Source organism: Cupressus sempervirens, chromosome 1 (assembly GCF_028749045.1).
Source record: "Cupressus sempervirens isolate cs-2001-9-10 chromosome 1, ASM2874904v1, whole genome shotgun sequence".
In the NCBI taxonomy this organism is placed as follows: Eukaryota; Viridiplantae; Streptophyta; class Pinopsida; order Cupressales; family Cupressaceae; genus Cupressus; species Cupressus sempervirens.
This window is the reverse complement of record NC_143118.1, coordinates 300,924,375-300,947,814: the sequence shown is the minus strand read 5'-3', so window position 1 is coordinate 300,947,814 and position 23,440 is coordinate 300,924,375. Positions and strand designations below refer to the sequence as shown.

Here is a 23,440-nt window from a genome sequence, read left to right as displayed (position 1 = left end):
ATATGGTGCTCCCCATCTATTTTTGGGTAGGGAGGGCCTTTCTTAGATGAGATTGTGTGGGGGATAAGTTAAGGTCCATAGTCGGAAGGTTAAGCCCCTGGCAATAAGTTATGCAATCAAACATTTGTTGGCAATAGGTATTTTACTTTTATGATATTTATACAAGTAGAAGATATGATGGATTGATTTATATAATTGGTTCAGTTACCTCCTTTGAATGAAAGCATCTTTTCTTGTCAATGAAATTGGTAACCAGTTATATCAGTTGATCTCCCAACTAAACATGGAATATATCTATATGCCAGAGATAGGTTTATCTGATGGATTGTTATTTCAGTCTTTCATTTATGTGAATATTGAATATGAGTGTACCTTCTAACTGCATGTTATTGCCATAGTTAGCAATAGAAAGAAAAAAGGATGATACAATGGTATTTGATGCCCTAATTGTGATACATTGGTATTTCATGTCATAAATGATACAGTGGTATTTGATGCCCTAAATGATACAGTGGTATTTGATGCCCTAAATGATACAGTGGTATTTGATGCCTAAATGATATAGTGGTACTTGATGGTATTTGCATTTCGATAAGTGGTATAGCTATTTGATCCTAAGTGGTATATATGGACTAGCCTAGGTTCTGTAGAAGCATCCTTAGATGGATTTCAGTTTTGAATTCTACAGTATGTAGATTTTAAAATCCTTGTTAAATTCATTGATGATGTCTTCAATTTTTAGTTATGAAATTTTCATTTAACTAAATGTAACCATTAACTACATTGACATGAACGTATCTTTTATAACTATCTTCCTATGAATATGAACTATTAACTATATTTCCCTAATATGATATGATGTTAGTTAAGATGCAGAAAAAAAGTGGTTGTTACAGTTTTAAGGGAGGAATCACATCGTTTGATGATTCACAACATTTGGTAATCTTAGACCCCTGTCGGAATTGAGACCAAATATTCTTGTCACATTAAAGACCTGCAGCCATGCTTTTGAATAAAGAAATAGTATTTAATATGTGTTTGCTCGTATATGTTTGGAGGTTTCCTTGGGAATTAATTAAATACTCGAATCTTTTAATATTTGCCAAGTTTACCATCAATATTTATTTATTCAGTTATTTATCATATAAAATATTTGTTTATTTATTATTATATTTATTTATATTTAATCATCAAATAACATTATTTAATTATTAATTTATTAAATATTTATGATGAATATAAGATCATTTAATTATTAATTATAAGTGAATAATGACATCAAATATTAAAAAATTATATTATAGATAGGGAATGTTACATTTTGGACCATGACTACACCTCAATCACACAAGAGGAGGTTGATCCAAAATCTAAGTGGATCACCTAGGCTACGAATCTTGTCATTAGTGATGACGACCATGATTGGATTGACCAGGAAGATAGATAGGCTAAGGTTGTAGCCATAGAAGAGGAGGATAAGCCCAAGCATGCACATGCACATGCACAGCTAATGTTGGTGAGCGTGGCATAGAGTCACAAGTAGAGACTATGGTTGTTAATTCATCCAAGATCTGCCTTAGATGCCTTCATAGATGGGATGCAAGCTCCTCTTATCCATAGACTTGTAGTTTTGTACATTTGATGTATGTTTTGAACGTTTGATGTCATGGATTTCACATTTCCATGAGTTTTGTATACATTTGACAATATTTATATATCTAGGTTTGTTATTTCCTTACTACAATTTGCATTTATACTTGAGTGATAGATGTATACTTGCGTATGTGATCAAATAAGCTTCTATTTAATAATATTATTGTGTCTTCAAGGTTTATTTAATAAAGAGTGCATGAAACAAGTTTTAAATCCCTAAGAATCTCTAAGTTTCTTGGGATTTCATTTTTCCAAGTCTATCAAGCTTTCACCGAGTACCAAGTCGATTCACCCTTGTTGAGTCACCATTGAGTAAGAGTCTTGTTTTCATGGTTTGGATACCTTTGAGGTATGAGTGATATTATGGGTTAGTACTTGTTAAGGATGTTATTTTCAGCACCGTGGGTTTATCAATTGGATGGTAGCAGTAAGCTTGGTTGTTGAACTAGCTGATGTTCTATCTTATTCTCTAGAGGACTAGTAGATTTGCTCCAATTATGGACTTTGAAGTTGATGTTGCTTTTTCTCTAGTATAGCTCATGGGCATAGTGAAATGGTCCCAGCATCTTGTAGCCAGTATTGTCACTGGGATATTATGCTTGTGTTCTTTAGACAGGTGTCTCTTGATGGAGCACAAAAGCATGTTTGAGATTTGTGTGGTTTCATATATGGATGTGATGATGTGGTTTCATCATTCCGGCTCCTAAGAAATTGATGTTGTAGACTTTTGATATGTCTTCAACAAGCTAGAGAATTTGGGATTAAGGTGTCTCAACCTTAACTCCTAACATGTTGAATTATTCAATTAATTGTTGCACAATTCATTTATCCTAATTTATTAACTTAGTTGCCATTCACTTCGTGGGACCTCTTGGTGAAGTGGCATCCTACATGGGAAGTGATGAGACGACATAATTCTTATTTTCTACAAAGTTGACACCCACTTGGAAGCAGCTATTTTTTGGGAAGATATTACCATGTTAATTTAACAATTTCCAATGTTGGCTAATGAGTCTTGGTCTTCGATTTCTATTATGTTTTGGAGTTATATTTCAGCAATTGGCATCCATGGTGGAGTTTACTTTTGACATGTGGCATGAGGTAAAAAGAGTGCCTATTCCTAGTCATAGTAATTTCTATGTTGAATTTACATTGTATTTGGTAATATGAGTTTTATGGATGAAATAGATATTGTTGCCTTGGAAGATGCTACGCACAACATATCATGGGAGTAGCAAAATGTTTGTTATGAACAACTAACCTCTTAGGCACTAAAGATATTTTTGGAAACCATAGGCACCTACCTCTTTGTGTTGAGCTTGATATATATCTCGATAACCATAGGGGTTATACTACCATATTTTCTCCAAGATGGGACAAGATGAGAATCTTCGTGTAGAGGCTTAGAATCTGAAAATATATTGCAACTTATTATTACAATATTTGGTAGTTTCTATTTACTCTCTCTTATATCTTTTTGTAATGGTCACTCTTTTTGTAATGTTTCCATAAACTCCTTATGTTCATTATGGAAACTTTATTTTTCACTCTACAAGAATGTTTCTATTTCCTCTCTCATGTTCGTTGTAGAAACATTCTTTTGTATCTTGTATATTTAGATCATTCATGATCTTTGTTTAGTAACACATTCATTATTTTACCATAATATGGTATCAGAGCAAATTCTTGCCTCTTCGAAATTTTTAATTTCATTTTGAAATTATTAGTTCAAAATTTTTAAAATATTTGCCTAAGTGTGTTCAAAATTTGCATCTTTTTTTCCTCCAAACCCAACTAGGGATTCGGCATTCAATTTTTCCTACAATTTTGTGGCCTCCTTTTTGGGCATTTTCGAGCTGACTTTTTCTGCACATCTTCTGCAAAGGGCAATGTCTAGGGTGTTTTAAACCCTCTGTCTCTGATTTTTGTCCAATAATTTCATTTTCCACCATTTTTTTATAGTGAAATCTTTCATTTTTTGTTTTGTTTAAAACTACTAGGGTCTCTTTCGAAACTCTCTTTTGTCATGCTAGTTTTAAAAACTTTTTGCAAATTCTTGGTGGGCTTTTGCAGATCTTAAATGGGTCGGTCTATATTTTTCCTAGGTGTATCATTTTTTGTGCCTTGAATTTTGAGCCAGCTGATTCAAAAGCTAATTTCAGATTCTTTGTGGGTTTTTCGAGCTCTTTTTTGGGTGTCTCTTCAAATTTTTTGGGTCTTCCCACAATCTACCTCAAAGTTTATGCCATCTCAATTTTTTCATGCTTTTTCATTGAAAAACCTGCAATGACATCTCTCACCAATCTTCCCTTAGAAGGCAGTCAACGATTCAACAGAAAGAACTACAACACCTTGAAGCAAAGAATGATGACAATCTTCAAGTACCATCACCTTGCGGCGCTTGTTCTGGGTACCAAGTCTCATCCTACCACAGACCAACATTGCAGAACATGCAAACCTCTCTCATCAACCCAACGATGCCTTTTACACTTTTTGAGGACATGCAAATTTCTATTTTTTGAAGATATATTGACCATTAAGGGAGGGTATTACGATATTAGATAGTTTTTATTTACTCTCTTCCATCTTTTCTAATGGTCACTCTTTTTGTAATGCTTCCATAAACTCCTTCTGTTTATTATGGTAACTTTCTTTTTCACTCTACAAGACTGTTTCTATTTCCTCTCTCATGTTCGTTATAAAAACATTCTCTTGTATCTTGTATATCTAGATCATTCATGATCTCTTTTTAATAATACATTCATTATTTTACCATAATACTTGTTGCTCAATAATTCATTAACTAAATGTTTTGGAGTGGGGTTTTTACCCAAAATTGTTTCCCCATATATCTATGTGTTTTCTCTTTTATCTCATTCTTCTTGTTTTGTGATTTTAAATATGCCATAATGCTAATGAAAATTTCTTAGATTTGTAAACCACAATCAATTTCCTCTTAAGGTTTTAATCACATTAAATAAACTTTTTGACCCTGCTTTTATGGCATAGCAATTTATACTTGTATCAGTTTGTTGAAATCTGTTATAAAGAAATGTCGGATACTAGATGTGCATACTTATCTCAGATGGCTTTCTGGGATGCCCTCATTTCCCTTCAGGCAGAGCCTTCTTTTTTATGAATATGTTATTTTTTATCATGATGAATGAAAAAATGTCCTTTTAGGTGCATTTTACTCAAGGTCAAGGACATCAATGATCATATCTTACAACCATTAGACTTAATTTGAGCTATAATGTGAGTTTCATTTCCACATTCATGACAGTGCTAAAGATAGAACATTGGAATGCAGCAATGGGGGTGTTGAGATGTGTGTGGGTATATATATTCAGATGGTGAAGTTTTTATTGATGACAGAAATTCTACTTCTGGATATGTTTTCCAGACTTGGCACAAAGTGTAGCAACATGGGTCAATGAGAAACAACATGTAGTAGCTCTTTTCTTGATTGATGTAGAATATTTAATAGCAAAAGCAACGTGTAAAGTAATTTGGCTTGGAAAAATATGTTTGGCTTCAAAGTAGTTTGGCGTGGAAGAATATGTAAGCAGGGCTACAAGACCCTTGCCATTCTTGGAGTTGCCAGGGCCTGTGACCACTTCACTAAGAGAAAGACTTGTTTCATGCACAATTTAAATAAACCTTAAGGGCACAATAACATCATCAAATAGAAGCTACTAACACCACCTTATAGGCACCTGAAATTTTCATGATGCTGTGAAGGGGTCACAGCACCTTGTAAGAATAGAAGTAGTTTTTATATATTATCAATCTTCAGTCTACTAACACAAACTTATAGACACCTGAAATTAACAAGTCATCGTTTCAGGCCATTACCCAACTTGTTCCTCTATAATTGATTGAATGAATCTCTATTTATTCAGTTAATCATCCAATTCTCATCCAATAATTAATTAATTAATATTTTATTATTTAATTGATAAAGTCACTGATCACCTGATCCTATTTCTAGCCTTTTAATCACTAATCAATGATCATCCTTCATCTATAGTACACCTAAGTAAATAAATCCGAATATTTATTTACATGTCTTCCCTCCTCATCCCAAAAAAATAATTAAATATACCGATTAACTTAATTGCCTATTATATCCACTTTTATTTAAGTGGACTAAATGATTGAAGTCCACTAATCACACATTCCAAACTGTCCTTAATCCCCACATATCATGCACGTCCTCCAAAAGAGTACATAGGGATGAGCCTTTATACACAGATATGGATCCTCTGTATATATAACAATGTAACATGTGTCAAAGATTTTCCCATACCCAAAAGATACTCCAAAGTACCCCTTTTGACCCTCACTATCCATCTTTTCCAAGGGAGCCCTCAAGTATTTTAATTTTCCTTTAAGTTTGGACCCATTCATCCTCATGAACACTTGGAAGCACCGGTCCTCTCCTCATCAACCCAATCCTCTCAAGCGATTTGAACCCTTGATCCCTCTAGTTGATCCTAACCATGCAGTTCTTCATCCAAAAATCTAAAATTGACCTTGATCCAAGCCATTTTCATGATACAATCCTTATGCAATGTTACGCTGCTGGTAAGTGGTGCTTGCATATCATCTTCAAGCACAATCACCATAGCTTGGTGCAACAGGGGCTGGTATTGATGATAGTATTTGTTATTTTCATCAATGTTTTTCTAACTCTAAAGCTTAATTGGAGTCTTGCATATATTGTGAGTAGGATACATTTACTTAGTGTAACTTATTATTATATGCTTGCATTTTATAAGCACATGCCTCAAGAGTAGATGCTTCATATCAATTTAGCCTTTACCTACTAGGAACTGTACAAAGTCTTTTGTGTTCAATAAATCGGATGCACGCAGAAATTGTTGCTTGTCCCTTCCGCTGTTGCATTCAGACTGAAATTTGCATCTACACACTTATCACAAGGTAATACAGAGATGCATAGGTCATTTAGAAAGTCTCTAGATTTGGAATAGTGGTCTGGAAAAAGATTTATCGTCATTAGAGTTCTACAGGCACAACTGATTGTTGACGTCATATTTGATTTGTATGACATATTTCAAAGTTTCTGTCCGCTTAGAATTTTAAAGAAGCAAGCCATAGCAAAATTACCTTTTTTTAAAGTTCAAAAGTTCAAACCATTTTCCAAAGTTTTCAACATCATGGACACATTTGCAGTTTGTCTTTAAGATGGTCCTTGAACATCATTCGATTACCCAGATGTATAATGATCATTATTAGACATACTTTATCAGCATTCAATTTGCAGTATTCATTTATCTTCTAATTCAAAAATGAATTGTAAATAAATCAGTCAAACTCATCTCGAATCTTTGGCTGGTTTATTAACATGTTTAGGTACTCAAAAGAAAGATTAATACAGAAATTATAGGCGGGAAAAACAGTCATAAATAATACGAGATGGGAACCAAAGTACCTTCTCGGTATAGGGAAGGAAACAGCCCATCAGGAGATATTACAACAGGTCCATCAGGTAATGCTTTCCCGTCCTGCATCAAACCAACACCTCAAATATCAATACCCTGGTCCATAGGTACATTCCAGTCTTGTAAAACACATTAACAGATTGAGAGATGTTTCTAATCTCATAAGATCACCTATACAGACACAATTCTCTAGCAATATTCATCAATGAATATTGTTTAATATAATGCAATAACATCAGTACTGAACATAAATTGACACCTGTTTAAGATTGAGGAGGAATTGTCTTGTCAGATAGGCCTGAGCAATGGCACGGGCACTGAGAAATAGTAATTGATAACCATTTTCCTGCAGAAATAGTCAATGTGAGTTCCATCCAACATTAAAAAAAATCATAAGCCATTAAGGAAACAGAAAGGGATGAAACCAAAAAACATTAATAAACCCGAATGAACTATTAGTTATCACAATTGAATACATTTTGATAATATATTGAGCTTTGAATGAATATTGGAAGACTTATAATAACACTAGTCATCACAATTGAACTGCATTTTGATAATATATTGAGCTTCCACAGAATATTGGAAAACTTATCATAACACTAGTCGTGATGATTGAACTACATTTTGATAATATATTGAGCTTTGAATGAATATTGGAAGAATTATCAGTGACATTCTTAGACTCTTAAGACTTTCTCACACTTTCTAATTTAACATTGACATGTTCAAAGGGAATATATTACTTAAGAGGAAAAACTTAAATATTAAAAAATCCCTAATCCACTTTGACTTCCTCTTCTCTAGTGCTAAAATCACTCAGATGGTGAATGACCTATTTTCTTCTGCAATCCTTGCTGCACCTTTTGTACCTTACCCTGCATATTTGATATTGACAGACTTGTATATTGATACTTTGATGCATAGTTTTGACAGATGTTTTGTGCTTTCATATATATTCTATATGGATGTTTATTTAGCCCATGAATATACGATACTCAGACAGCACCATTGATTCTCATTCAGCTGATTACTAACCCTAATTTCCATGTTTGTTTCTAAGGAGAATATAAATGCTAGTTTGATTTAAATAGTATAATTTAGATGGTTGATATATGTCATGAAAACGTATGGTTAAATGATAAATTAAAGTTAATGTGATTTCATTATAATTTAAATTGTTGTTGAAACTGCACAGTGATTTAAGAAGTATTCAAAATTATTATTGTGATATGCATAAGTGTTTATGATGAGGCTAAATAATGTTGGAGTCATGATTTTGAAGCTAAATATGATGATGAATTATGATTCTCGTATATGTGATTTATCTAGATTGCTGTGCCTAAATAGTGCAAATTCAATCACATTGTGTTGGTTATGTATGATCTTGGTGTATCGTATGCCCACAATATGTGTGTAGATAACCTTACACATTGCTCAATGGAAAAATGAGAGATAAATTAAGAACACCAATTACGCTTCCTACTTCACCTAACGATGCAATGGGAACTTGATTGTGGTTACCTGTTTGTATCAAATATCTTACTCTATAAGAGAACTAAAAGCACTCATGGCAAATCATAAACAATGTTAATTTTTTAGCGTATATACTTCACTTTGGTGATTTTAATGATGTGTATGTCATAAGCTTTAAGATTTATGTTTTTCTTTTATTATTTGTATGTGAAATCGGAAATGCATTTGAAGATATTCTTAAAAGGGTGTAAAATGTGAATTTAAATTACTTTTATGCTAAGGCAGATCACTTGGAAAGATAACTATGGACATGGTACTCTTTTAAAGTTGTTTGAGAATTGGTCAAGATTAATATTCATCCAAACCCATTGTGAAGTACATAACATGCCATTGAAAAGCATGAAAGGGGTCACTGTGCATTTTCCAAGTCGACCCTCTTCTCTTGCCAAAGATTTTTGTAAGTGGGGTGTGAGCCCACTTCACCACATGTAGGAGTACATGGGAGGCATGGGTTGCAATTATGATATGCAAGAGATGGTTGCATGCACAAAATGGGAGTCCATGAGTTCTCAATCAATTAGATAAAAGAATATATGGCATGGCTGATTGCTTATTTTCACTTTTCACATGTAAAGATGTTGAGAGTAACTGGAAAAGTCTAAGAGAACTCTCACCACTGTTGTGTATTTCTACATTTCGAGAGAGAAGAGAGATGCCTAGGAGAACTCTTGTCATTTGTGTGTGTGTGTATGTTTTGGAGGCTTCTTGGTGTGAATAATTTCTGTGTGACTATGCAAAAGGTGAATTGAGCAAGGAAAAATTGTCTTCCACCTTTTCCAAGCTACCTTGAGAGGTAGGCTTCTTCATCATTTTATTTTACATCTATTTCTTACTTCTTAATATAAGCAGGAGACATTAATGTTTTATCATCACTTGTATAAATCGCAAATAAATTTAGCAATGCTTTGAGTAACTTGTGGATCTTTAATGTCTGTAATGTTTACACTTCGAACTTAAGACTAAACCCTTGAAATAATTTGGCAATTCTATTTGAGGGCTACAAATGTGATTCATTAAATTCAGTTTTAACATTCAGAAATATCAATAATTTATTAAGAGTTTGAATGGGGATGTAGTTAAGACTAGTTGTTACATGACAAAGTGTTAAAGTGTATGCTTTTATTTTCCTAGTGGATTTATTTTTTTCCCTTAGTCCTGAAGTTTTTCCTATACTTTAATTGCACTTGCTTTAGGTTCCTAGTAGGTTATCTACTGTGATATTGCTATTGTTAACAAAAAAATTGCAAGGCTTGATTTTTGGTAGAACCTAATAGTTTTCAAGCAAAATATATTCAAATGATACAAAGATTGTTTCAGAAGAAAATAGGATGATATGCTACAAGAAACACATTATGCTGCAGGAAGCTGCATTCAATGAGAGATAGAAATATGCTGCTACAGGAAAGCATGAAGAGACTAGACATACGTGTTATAGGAAATATGCAACTTCAAACAGTAAAAACATAAGTAATGACCATTGTCATCAAATTGTGTTTCTGTCAAAAAAAAGAAAGTTACTGCTGCTTTAGGAAGTAAATGAAAAATCTGAATTTTGTTAATATGCAGTTTTACTAGTTTCAAATATTTGACTGTTGCAGCCACTTTGCACACATGGTGTAGACCTGTATAGACACATGAATGTCTAATATCATACTCGAATGAAAGATATCTGAGTACACTTTCATTTAAATCAGGTTTGAGTCATTTTCATGAGGAAAAGGAAAAGTTATGTCAATTTTAGCAACACCACCTTGACCAAAAAATAATTATAGAACTTGCAGCAAAAAGAAAAATTTGGTACACCCACATAAGGATTGGTATGACCCTATAAATTGGTGAGTAAGATATTCATGTTATGAACAAACTTTGTTCTTACCAGGAAAATTTATGTTGATGTTTAAGGGGTCATTTAATTCATTTTCTGAAACCTGTCTTGTTAAAATGGGTGTTGAAGCATATATTTGAATGGTTGGAATAGATGATTTGTAAATACCAGATCTGAAAAATGAAAGAACACATCTATAATGGTGATCAACAACCATAAGTCAGACACATGGAATCCATTAATTTGTGTTCAGACCTAACATACATTGCAGGGATAGTGTATTTAGCATATGATTGGTAGAAATTGTTAGTGAAAGGTTACTTTCATTTTCATTTCCGTCTCATAGAAGTGCCTATTCTGTGATTTTAAGTGTCTTATTGCAAGTTGCAAATAGTGACAGGAGACTTCATTATAATTTGTTGTAGTGAAGATTTATTTTTCTTCTCTATTTCATGAATTCTCAGTCCTTTCTGAGAAAAATTTACGCACAGGCATGAAGTTGTGATTTGTGTCATCCATATGCATTTAAGGGTTGTTCATGTAGTTTACAGAATTTTCGCAACTTCAAGTTTAGGTGCATTCCCATAGGTTTAGACTTATTTTCATGTCATTTTTCAATCCCTTTTCCTTAGAAAATTCGTGAGTTTTAGTGAAGCATCTTATAGGAGCCGATCTAGAAACTGGAGGTCTCACTTCATAATCATGTCCCATGTTGAAGTGATTCCCATGTTATGCCAAAATTGCTGAACTCTTTCAATTCAGCACAGGGTGTAAATTTTAACAACTATCAAGATTCATCAATGTTATTGAGTCAAACTCATTGACCCATGTTTCATGACTAGTGGTTCACATGAACCCGTGTCTCATGAAAATGAATGGGAACACTTAGCACTCATTGCATCTAGACGATGCTCACAGAAGTGAAGCATTGGGACTTCCCAGGACATCACCTATCCCAATACTACTCCAGCTCAAGTGCGCTTAGCTATGGAGTTTCCTCCATGGTTAAACCCGCTCTATTTGCAACCCCATTTGCAAAACCTTTGGCAAGTTTTATTCTTTATGAACAATTCATTAGAAAGCCCATTAAGCTCATTAGTTGATAAGGAGATATTTTCCACAAGTCAAATTGTGATATTGCTATTAGCATTCAGCTATGTAGTTTTTTAGGTACTCCATCCATGTACTACTCCAGCTTGAGCCGCTTAACTACATAGTTTCCTCCATGGTTAAACCCACTCTGCTTGCAACCCCATTTACAAAACCTTTAGCAAGTGTTACGCCTTATGAGCAATCCATTAGAAATCCCCTTGAGAAGTGGGAGATATTTTCCATTGCAAGTCAAATTGTGATATTGCTATTAGCATTCAACTGTGTAGTTCTTAGGTAACTCACTAACCCATGTACATGAACCCATCTCCATGAGAATGAACAGAAACACTTAGCAATCATTACATCTAGGTGATGCTCATAAAGGTGAAGCAAGTCAATTTGTGATGTTGCTATCAAATTCAACTGTGTAGTTTTTGAGTCAAACTCATTGACCCATATTTCATGAGTATTGCTTCACATAACCCCATCACTCATGAGAATGAATGGAAACACACAGCACTAATTGCAACTACATGATACTCACAATGGTGAAGCACCAAGACTTATCAAGTTCTTAATTTTTTCCCTTAGTCCAAGATTTTCCAGACACTTTAATTAAGCTTGCTTTATGTTCATAAATTGAGTTTAGCTAGGATGTGATGTTGACGTGTCCCCTTCCATAAAAGATGGTGCCCCTTAAAGGGTGGGAATTCCTATTTTTAGATTACTTGGTGGTCACATCTTACTGGATGGATTTGTCACTTCCATCCTATCCTCAGTTCCATAAAAACTCACTACCTAGCTTATATTTTCAATTTTTCGCATTCTTTTGCATACATTATGATGCTCTTGCATAGGTTGACATCGTGTACTTCGATTCAAGCAAACATATTTCAGCAACATATACTTGAGCTCCTAATTCAATATTTTTATCTTAACATTTGCACATCTTGTGGAATAATGGGTCTTTAACTGCTTTATTTAATTTACAATTTTACGGCTTATCTCTCGTATAGAAAGATTTTGGTTATGCAACCATTTGAGATTTATAACACAATTATCAAAGGTTTTCTCTAGAGAGAGTTTTGAGTACTTGAATTCCAAATTGAGAGATTGGAGTCTTTTGGTATGATTGTGTAATTTCTCAAATGCTCTTCTCCTGTGCTGTCATGTGAACATGAAAATCCAAAAGGATTTGAAAAGATCTTTTAATCTCGTATTTGCATTTGTGCTCTTGGTGAAATCTAGTGATTGCAGGTGATTTGGCTATTGTGCTAAAATTTAAGCTATCTCAATGCATTAAGAAGGCTTCTGAAAGTTAAATCTAGTTTTTGTTTCACTCAATTTGGCCAAGATGTGACACACGGCAAATACGGGTTTGAAGCTTAGATCTAGTGAACATGTCTTTACTAGAGCAATTCTAGCCAAAATGGATACTTATGCAATAGACCGAAATTTATCAAATTTTGGATGAATTTTTTTTTTTGGGGATAAAACTTTTGTTAAGGGGGTCATCACAATAGGCTATATTCAGCCTTTTTTGAAAAAGTCAACTCTTGATCCAGAAGCCCATTTTTGGAAAACAAGACATAGTTGGAATATTGGAGATGAGCACTTTTGATTTCTCTTTTCATCAATTTAACACCGATACTAGGGTGCATCGAGACATCAAGATGAGTTTCCAAGACAAGGGGACAAAGGGCCTCAATTTAAAAACAGCGACGAGGCAGGGGTGTGTTGCATCCTATACATGTAGAGCTTGAAATGCTAGTTATTGAATGTTGTTTCAGTATGACATACCAAATTGAAATACTTGAACATAGCGAAATCGCAACACTAACTAGAACCATTGAACATTTAAGATAGTAACATAGTACATTCCCAATACTAACATTCAAAAATCACTATCAAATAGAAATTCAAGTACTTGTTTTGACTATAACATGGTTGCAGGATGGCAAAAGTTGATTATGCATCTATATAGAAAAGAAACATTAAGGAAAACCTCTTTGCACTTCTATAGGTATTGAATCAAGAAGATTTTTTCTAGACTCAGGACTTGCTCATCATATTGCTTCTTTGCATTCTACGTTCTCTACTTTTGACCCTTGTGCTATGCCAGCATTTTGAATGGATACCAATACATGTATGAATGTAAGTGGTATTTAGGATCTACTAGTATCGGGGATGGCACTTTCAATGATGTCTTGTGTGTGCCTCTATTTTCCAGTAAGATTATTTCTATCTATCTCACTTATCCTGTACCCTTATTTCTATCTATCTAATTAATCACAATGAACCAAGAAAGGCTTGGTATTCACTCCTGTTTCAGCTCTCACTAGAAATTTGGAGAGCAAAGAGATGATTGCTACTAGGCGGGTTGATAATGCATCTCAATTGTACACCTTTTTAGATTTTATTCCTGATGATGGGCTAGACTTTTTGGATGATTATCACACTTTTAGTGGATCTTGATTTTAAGGAGAATCTTGGTTGCTAGAACTTGGGTATACTCACAAGTGATTTCGTTCTTGAACCTTATATTCCATCTACTAATGATACATTCAAAATTGCTTAATCAAAGCTTCCATTGATTCTTTGCAGCAGCGCATTCAAAACCTTTCAAATAGAGCTTTTTGGGATGACTACTTGACAGGTGTTTCACCTTATTTGTGGAGTCTCATATTGCAGATTTGGAAGACACTATAGATTGCATTTGTATTCTCTTTGATGAGGATCTCTTCTTGAATTGTTGTAAGGAAGCAGTCTAACCCTCTTGTTCAGTCTCTGCATGATCATTCTCAATAGTTTGGCATGAGTGTGGATACTTCAGAATAACATTTCCAAGAGGTATCTTTGTCTTCAAAGGGGAAATCCTTATTAAGATAATATCTTACACTTTCTATAACAGTCAACTACTTGTTTGTAGTTCGTCTTTCAGTCTAGATAGGAATGTTTCCTATCCTGTATCTTTTGTCTTCAATTCAGATAGGAATGTTTACTATCCTGTCTTCAGTTTTGTTTCTAATTTCGTCTTCAATCTGCGTTGTTTCTTTCAGAAACGTCCTTGTAATTCTTTATAAGGAACACATTTGTTCCTCTGTTAATCAATGAATCATCCAAAAATCCGTTAATCTGCCAATTCTTGAATCCAGTAACATGGTATCAGAGCTAATAATTAAATTTCTTTTGGAAAAATTTATAATTTCTTCTAGAAATTATTTGTTTAAATTTTTTCAAAAAAATTTCAGTCAATTTTCTCTAAAACCCGCATAGGGTTTTCTACCTAGAGAAATTCGAAAATCATGAACTAGGGTTTTTACGAATCGTAACTGTGCTTGTGCAAATCGCAGATTCGTGACTGGTATTTGCAAATAGCGATCTTTCCTTGGCCGAACTTCTCTGCAAATTGCGTCTGAAAGGAACTTGCAGATATTTTTTGGTTGGTGTTTGGATTTACAAGTTAATACCTTTGCAAATAGCGACTGGAACATAAGCAGTCCGTGCGATTTCCGTGCTTCTTCTGGCTGCGTTTTTCTGAGGTCAAGGGCAACATTTTTTAGGGAGAAAACATAGTTTGTTTTGCCAACATCTCCTTGCTTATGCTGTCTCAAACAAAAACGCCCCTATTCTAATCAAAATCGAGCAATTTTTTGACTGCAAACTCCACTTTTTTGCCATTTCGACCTCCATGGCTGCTGACTGGATTTTCTGCTCGAAGCCCTAATTTTTGGGGTCAAAAAAAATTTTTGATTGCAAATTCTTGGTGGGTTTTTTGAGATCTCAAATGGGTCTTCGTTAGATTTTTGTGGGTGCCTTGTTTTCTGTGCCTTATTTTCGAGCCTACGAATTTGAAATTCGACTTTAGATTCTTTTTGGGTTTTGTATCAGTTCTTCTAGGTACCTGTTGATTTTTCTGGGTCAGCAAGGAATTTTCCTTGAAATCCGTGCCTCTTGAATTTTAGTCTTGAAGTTTGTACCTGAATTCTTCGAAATGGCATTTTTGACTAATCTGATGTTGGAGGGCAGTCTACGATTCAATGGCCACAATTATAACCACTGGAAACAACACAAGTTGTCGAGCCCCCTGATCAAGGCAAAGCTGCATTTTTCACCTTCTGAATCTGTTTCTATTTTTTTGGGTTTGTTGATTTTCTCCTCAAAAATCATTTCATGTTGTCTTTAATACGCAAGGTTGCGTGAGATTCTAGGTTTTACCGTTTTTTCCACAAAAACGAAGTTTTGTAATTGCAACCTGTTTTGAGTCATAACACTCTTCTGGCAAAGCTTCTTGGTTTCAGGATTATGTAGATCCAAGGAGGGTCTTAGTTATCCTAGAATGTTCCGACACCTGTACGTTGACCATTAAGGGAGGGTATTAAGATAATATATTATACTTTCTATAACGGTCAACTACTTGTCTATAGTCCGTCTTTCGGTCTAGATAGGAATGTTTCCTATCCTGTCTCTTTGGTCTTCAGTTCAAATAGGAATGTTTACTATCTTGTCTTCAGTTTTGTTTCTAATTCCGTCTTCAGTCTATGTTGTTTCTTTTAGAAACAATGTCCTTGTAATTATCTATAAGGAACACATTTGTTCCTCTGTTAATCAATCAATCATCCGGAAATCCGTTAATCTGCCAATTCTTGAATCTTGTAACAATCCTTGTCTTAGATTTTGTTATATATTAGATTCTAGGAGATTTTGGACTTTCATCTTTAGTAATGTCGCCAAAACATCTAATTTGATGGTGACAACTTTCAACATTGACACGAAGACTCTTAAGCAAAGCTCAAAGACATCATACCTTTTGAGTTTTCTTTCTGCATATCACTTTTTGAAATGGAGAGATCTCTTGCATACACCCTTTAGTATTGTTTCTTCCTCAAGGAAGGAATGTCGTTCAATGATAATGGACCATCTTCTATGTCCTCAAAGCATATAACAATGGCTCTACATATTGTGGAGAGATTCCAAGTCCTTGAACTTCGTCTATTTCTCAATTTTATTTCTTTATTTATGGGAGTGTGTACTTCCTTGATGTGGGAAGGGACTTCTTTGTGGGGAATATTTTATGTACATGGGTATCTAAAATGGCTTTATTTGTCAAGACTTGTCATCTTTTCATCCAAGACACACTTAGAAAAAAATATTAGTGTAGGTTTTTATTTTTTATTGGTTTCTTTTTCCCTAGTCCTAGGTTTATCCTACACTTCTATTGATTGCATATAGACTTGAAGCACTTAAATTGAGATAAAATACATTATTCATTAATATAATATTTTGAACGTCAGATTTTTTTGTTTTGGAAGAGCACTCAGATAGTCGTAAATTTGAAACTTCATATGCATTGCACAACTCAATATTTAGTTCTTGCATTTCAATTAAAGATAGTTTGTTGATTTTGGCTCGTGATCCAGCTCAATTTTTTTCCATAAAGAATCATTATAGCTTTCCCAATTGAATTTATCGCTTATTTGTCCTCCAAATTGCATTTAGCATCTTATACATATTGTCTTTGAGAAGAGAAGTGTTTGGTGAGTGTGCAGACTACTTTTGGCTTTGTTTTAAATTGCTTTGCCTACAAAACAAACTTCACTATATTAAAACATTGCACAGAGTAGATTTCATACTGTTTGTGGTTTAGGATTATAATAGAAATTATTTGTTTGTTAAACAAATCAGGAGTCAAGATTGAATACACAAACTGTACGTTTCTTTTTCTTGTTTGCTTCAGCTGCAATTTGGACATTCACAGATCAAAATGTCTTCTGCTAGCCTTTTTGGCCTTTAATTTGCTTATTTGTGCATGTGTGAGGAATGTGAGTAGAATGTTATTGGACTAGTATGGAATTCATTTCCTACAAATAGATTTGTTTATTGAAGTTGAATCGCTCTATAATTGATTTTCCAATTAAATCAGGTTTCTACAACCTGGCCTACTTTCGTTCTGTCATTCCTAGGCTAGCACATCCATTCTGTTCTTGGGTACGTTTAGCCTAGAGTTCGTTTTCTCCATAATCCATTTTTTAACATGCAACTATTTCAATCAGCTCTCCTAATAATTATTTAATTTGCCTTCACTACTTGTCCTTGCATACATAACTCTCATCTCCCAAGTTAGCTTTCTATCTTTCTAACCAAGTTCTAGCTTCCTCTAAAATCCATCACCCCTTCTTGAAGAACAGCTAAACCATAATTGAGTTATCTTATATATGCCATACATTTTTTACTCCAATTTCCACCCTTGTCTCTATACATTCAAATTCCAATCATAATCTATCCAAGTGAGAAACTGTTTGAAAATCGAAATTTTCAGGAGCGCTTAAGAACTTCCTTCTATGGATTCATATGAAGGCATCTCTGATGAATATCTTGATCATCTCTCATTCTATTGAATAATAATAAAAAGTTATAGTGGATGTAATAGAGAAGATGGGAACATCGAATATCAAAGATCCCTGATATGGATATCAAATACAGCTCGATATAGTACTTAAAGAAACATGGATTTGAATATATATTTTGTACATCATATTAAAAAACATTAAAAAACTCTATATAAAAAAATTGTTTCTTTTATAAATTTTTTGTGTGTTATCTGTACAGTTTGCTATTTAAATATGATTATATATGTTTGCAAAGAATAGTTTTTCTATTTTTTATCTTTATTGACATTTCCTTTTTATGATCCAAAACCAGGAGCAATATGGAAAATAGAGTGCTGGATCCAAGCATTTTGAATGACCTAAATATGGGACCATAGTCCAATATATCCAGATACTGAAACTCCAGTATATCTAGGTGAATTTTATTCAAATCTGATATCTGATCTTTAGTTACAAGTATCTTTGGAAGGCAGTGGAAAAATTTGACAACTTTCCCTAGAACCATATATTAAAGATATCCAGCCAAAGTGCAAGAAACAAAATACGAGGCCTGTTTCAACATTCTTTAGGGCCGTTCATAGCCAACTCCAGAGTTCTTCTATTTCTGCCAAAACATTTCTGGGTTTCTTAAGTTTCTATGCTTAACAAATGACACACAAATGCACATATCCACACAATGCTCCCACAGACAAGTGAAATGAGAGTATGTGCACTTAAAAAAACAGCATTTCTGGACTCTGTTTTTGTTATCCAAGAATCAAGATTTTTCCTTAAATTAACCCTACAATCAATCAGTATCCATCCATTCCAGCCACTGTTTCAATGCAACCTAAGTTATGAACCTGAAATCTAACATTCTAAATATACATAATATTTAAAATCCCATTAAAAGGGAAATAATTTATCGCAAGAAAATTAAGGTTAACTACAGCTCCAAAGATTAATTTAGTGTATTGGAAGGCCAGAGTTTAGAACTAAGGGATGTTACTAGCAAAATGAAGTCCAGGTGGCAAAAGTACCATTAAAGTTGGTGAATTCTGCTACTATGTCAAGGCAGGCTGTGACTGAAATATCCACCATTTAATGAAAATCGCCAGATGAAGAACTGAAGAAGTTAGGATTTGTAACCAACAAGGCGAGAAGAGTGATAATCAAGAACAAGGTGAGCATTTATACCATAAAGTGAGTTTTCCACAGGCAGTGGCTCATCATCAACTGTACAATTTTTCAGCCCTAGGGGTCAGAATATGAAGGGCTTTGTTACTTCAGTTTGGCCCATATGCATTTGTTTCCGTGTTTTGGTGCCAAAGGAATGTATAAGAGGTTATATCACAGTTTGGAACATTATGCTACGGTTGCCACTAATAATTTCCTCTTAGAAATCCAAAATAGAATGTGAATGTCACTGTTCAGCAGGGTTCTAAAAGTTACAGACATCATCATAGGATGTAAAGGCTTTCAGGATTCACACTGGAGCTTGGTTGGTTGATGTAAAGGCTTACTACAATGTGTATAATTGACTCCATAGTAAATATAAGGGGCAATTAGGTCACTCTTGCTGTAGATGTCCTCTTATGATGGTTTCTCTAAGGTAATTCTTTTTTTTTTTTTTTTGTTGTCACGTGCCTCTACCCAAATGAGATTAAACAACCTTCAACCCATTAATGTTTAGTGATATTTATCTACATTTATTTACATCTTTCATCATGCAGTTTTCCATGGGAGAAGGTTTAGATGATGTGATTGATAGAGATTGAGGGTCTTGGCCGAATTCCTACTTCATGCAACATTAGTTCCAGAAGATGACACTGGATGGTTGTTTTGACATTCAACATGTGTCAGTGGAATTTTAAAATGCTACACTTTTGGAGCAATAATGCTGTAGAGTCCAAAGTAATAAAATAGAATGGCTGGTTTTGGTAGATACAATATGTATGTATGTATGTATGTGTAATTATATGCATATTATGTGTGTCTATATGTAAACAAACATATAAAATTTCCAATGTATATGTACTGTGTACATACACATAAATTTCCCAAAAAATTACAGAGAATTAGGACACAATAAACAGTAACTAAGATAACTGATAATAGTAAGTACTTGAGCTTGATGAGAGACTGCCACTGTAAGTACATGACTTCCATGAATTAACATATTCTTTTAGTTCCTTATTAAATGTTATTTTTTCTTCATAGTGCAAGCAGATTAGCATTGGGATAGCATGAAATTGCCTTCTCTCCAGTAAGACACTATATAATAGTCAGTGTCCCAACTCACCACTCATATTCGGGAAAGGCTATGCAATTAAATGAATCTAATCCCGTCTTCTAAATTTATTCTCAATGTGTCATGTCTATTAGAATATGGATGGCCAAATTGATTGCTTCCTAAAGGATTCCTTGGAATGGAAGCTGGATCCAGAATTGGCTCCTGCCTTGATTAACTATCTCCTATAAAAGGCATTGATTGGCAGCTACATCCAGAATAGGTTCTTGCTTTGATTCTAAGTAACTCTTACACAAAATTTGGACATGGCATCCTATGAATATTTCCTTGAATAAAATAAGCTCTATCTCAAATATGACAAAACTGTGCACTTCCAAGGTGAACAATATAAAACCATTCAAATATTATTTTGCTTCTGCGGGGAAGGAAGAAAGAAAAAACTGCAAATCATGGTGAAAATGTTATGTTTTGTAAAAAGACTAAACTGTTCTTTTATTTTTGTTTTCAGATATGCTTATTTTACATACGGTGTCTCTTTTTAGTTTGCCCAGGTACACCCAGGGCATGATGCAGGGACCGTGAGCATTCTCTAGGAATGTCTTGGACATACCTGGCATATAGTCTCAGTCCTCTGTATAAACCAAGGCCATATCAGAGCCAAAACCCATACCTGGACCCCTTTGGTACATGTATGTCCCCAAGTACTGGCATACCCTGCAATACAAGCCTGGTCTTATCCACCCCAAACAATCCCTCATGATTGAGTGCCTAATTGTTCCACTAGTTAAGATTACAAGTTTTATAAGTTCTAAATTTACTCTCTCTTGTTCCTATGTATGTTCCTTTTTAAAATCCTGATGCAAGTTCTGAGAGGCAATATACTTGTATCCTTTTGTATTGCCTTCGTTTTTGCCCTAAATAACAAATTCCACATAGAACAAGAAGTAAAATAGAGTTGGTAACATGAAGTGCCTGGCTGAGATCCTGCAACATGTTAGGAGATTATTGAAACCTTCTCCACTTTATATCTTTCAATGTGAGAGGGAGTCACACCTCTTTGGTAAGTCTTTCATCTGCAATGGTCACAACCTCTCACAATTACCACCCTTTGGAAAAGACACAACCATTAATCATTTCTGCCCTTTGAAACAGTCACAGCCTTTCATAATTGTCACTCTTTGAAAGAGTTGCAACCCTTTGTAACTTTTGCCTTCTGAAAGAGTCATTTCCTTATTTTCTTTTCTTGTCCCTTTTCTCTTTTCCATTAATTCTTTCTTGATTCATATGTTTCGTTTTCTCTTCCTTCCTCTGTCACTCTTCTTTCAGATGAAGTTATCTTCTCCCTTTTATATCCCATGTTTGAGGGACTCGCAAATTTTCATTTCATGCCCTTTGACCATTTATTAAACTTAACTAAATTTCAATTATGTTATATTTCCTTTTATTCTTTCATATTTTGAATTTCTTATTATGGTTTATTATAAAATTATATTTCAAAAAGGAGAATCGCAGTCTACCCTTGCCAAAATTGCTTGTACTCAAGCAATGTCAATATTATCCAAATCTCTTTGATGTGAGGGTTTGTAAACAAACCCTTCAAGATTTTCCATCCTTCAATCCTCTATGGGATATAATTAGCTTTGTTGTCGGTAAAATGTATAGTGTAGCGGACGGGTAGAGTAGTATCCGAACGGGCGCATGACGCTTGAGTCACCCCTTCGGAAAGGTATATGTACACGTCCAAGATGGACTTTGGAATCATCATTGTAATCATTGTAGTCATTGTATTCGGATTGTAATCATTAGTGCATATATGAATAAAGTATCTGTTCTGCGTTGAATCATGTTATACCACATGTGTTGATCTTTTTACCCTGTAAGGTAAACATTTGGCACAGTTGCCAAACGTACCTAGAACGAAGGAATGATATGAAGATTAATGTTGAATTTGCTTAACAAGGATAGGAACAAGGTGAAAGATAAGGATGAACTACGTACAACACAAGAAATTTTAATTTTAGCACAGCAAGCAGAGCGCAGGCAGAAACTTCAGCAGATTGCCGAGGGGCACCGAAGGGGTGAAGAGGCACAGATGGAGGGAGTGCACTCACCTAGTAGGCTGAGAAGTGCCAAGGAATTGTTGTAGGAGACTTGACAACGATTAAACTTGGTGGAAGAAACAAAAGAAGAGTTTCTTAACCTATATACACCGAGGGGAGAGTGTCCGAATGGAAGGGAAGCAACTCACACAGCTCGGAGTGCCGAGAGAGCACGAGCTTGGAGTGATCTCTTCGTTCCCGATACACCGAACAAATGGATACAGGCAGAGAATAGAACAACATCATTTGAAGAAGATCTTTCACCAAGCAATGTGATTGTTGGAAACAAGACTGGTATACAAAACAGTGTGGATGCTTTGAACAACACGGGTGCTCAGAACAGCGTGGGTACACAAGTACCTCAGAATCAAAGGAAAGTAACAATGGCAGGTCCTAAAGAAAAATTGCCCAAGTTTCATGGTGATGGTACAGCAGACCCTATCCGACATTGTAAAACATGTGAAACCATATAGACGGCAAATGGTGTGACGGATGAAGACAATTGGGTCAGACAGTTCCCAGCGACCCTACGGGATGTGGCAATAGATTGGTTTTCCAACACCAGTCCTCAGAAACTCAATACATGGGAGAACATTAAAAAAGAATTTATAGCAAAGTTCAAATTGCTTTGGGACGATAATTAAATAGTAGCAGAGATATATAGTACTAAACAAGGAAAGAATGAAACAGTCCGGGCCTATGCTAGACAACTGAAAGAACTAGTCGGAAAAATGGAAAGTCAACCGGCGGATGGTTTGAAAAAATGGTGGTTTATGGAGGGGCTACGATCGGCTCTGAAAAAGAAGATGAAGATTTGTACCAGACCTATATACTCGTGCAATGGATTTAGAAAGTGAACAAAAGACAAGTAAGAAGAAAAAGCATAAATCCTCCGATTCAGATGATTCATCCTCAGAAAATAGCAGTAGTGATGAGAAGTCAAACAAGAAGGTGTGAGCATTACAAAAAGATATGCTTCGGATGATGAAAGAATTCAAGAATTTGAAAAAGAACCCGGACACAATGAAGGGAGAACTATTGTGCACAGATTGTAAAGAGGATGGCCATACGAAGGGCTCATGCTCGAAGAAACAGTTTTGTGACATCTGCCAAGTGGCAGGACATTCCCTGAAAGAGTGCCTGTTTAACAT

At 34.7% G+C, this 23,440-nt stretch overlaps 1 protein-coding gene across 4 annotated transcripts in view; it reads right to left on the bottom strand.

The window, feature by feature from the left end:
• Window positions 1-23,440, bottom strand: part of LOC149577310 (phosphatidate phosphatase PAH1-like) — an 82,024-nt gene that overhangs the window by 42,335 nt on the left and 16,249 nt on the right. For all 4 annotated transcript variants that reach the window (XM_089823370.1, XM_089823377.1, XM_089823358.1 and 1 more), the window contains 2 exons: window positions 7,378-7,464; window positions 7,109-7,181 (listed from right to left, as the gene is read on the bottom strand). In XM_089823370.1, coding sequence (XP_089679496.1) covers window positions 7,109-7,181; window positions 7,378-7,464 — 160 coding nt within the window. The remainder of the gene's footprint in view (window positions 1-7,108; window positions 7,182-7,377; window positions 7,465-23,440) is intronic.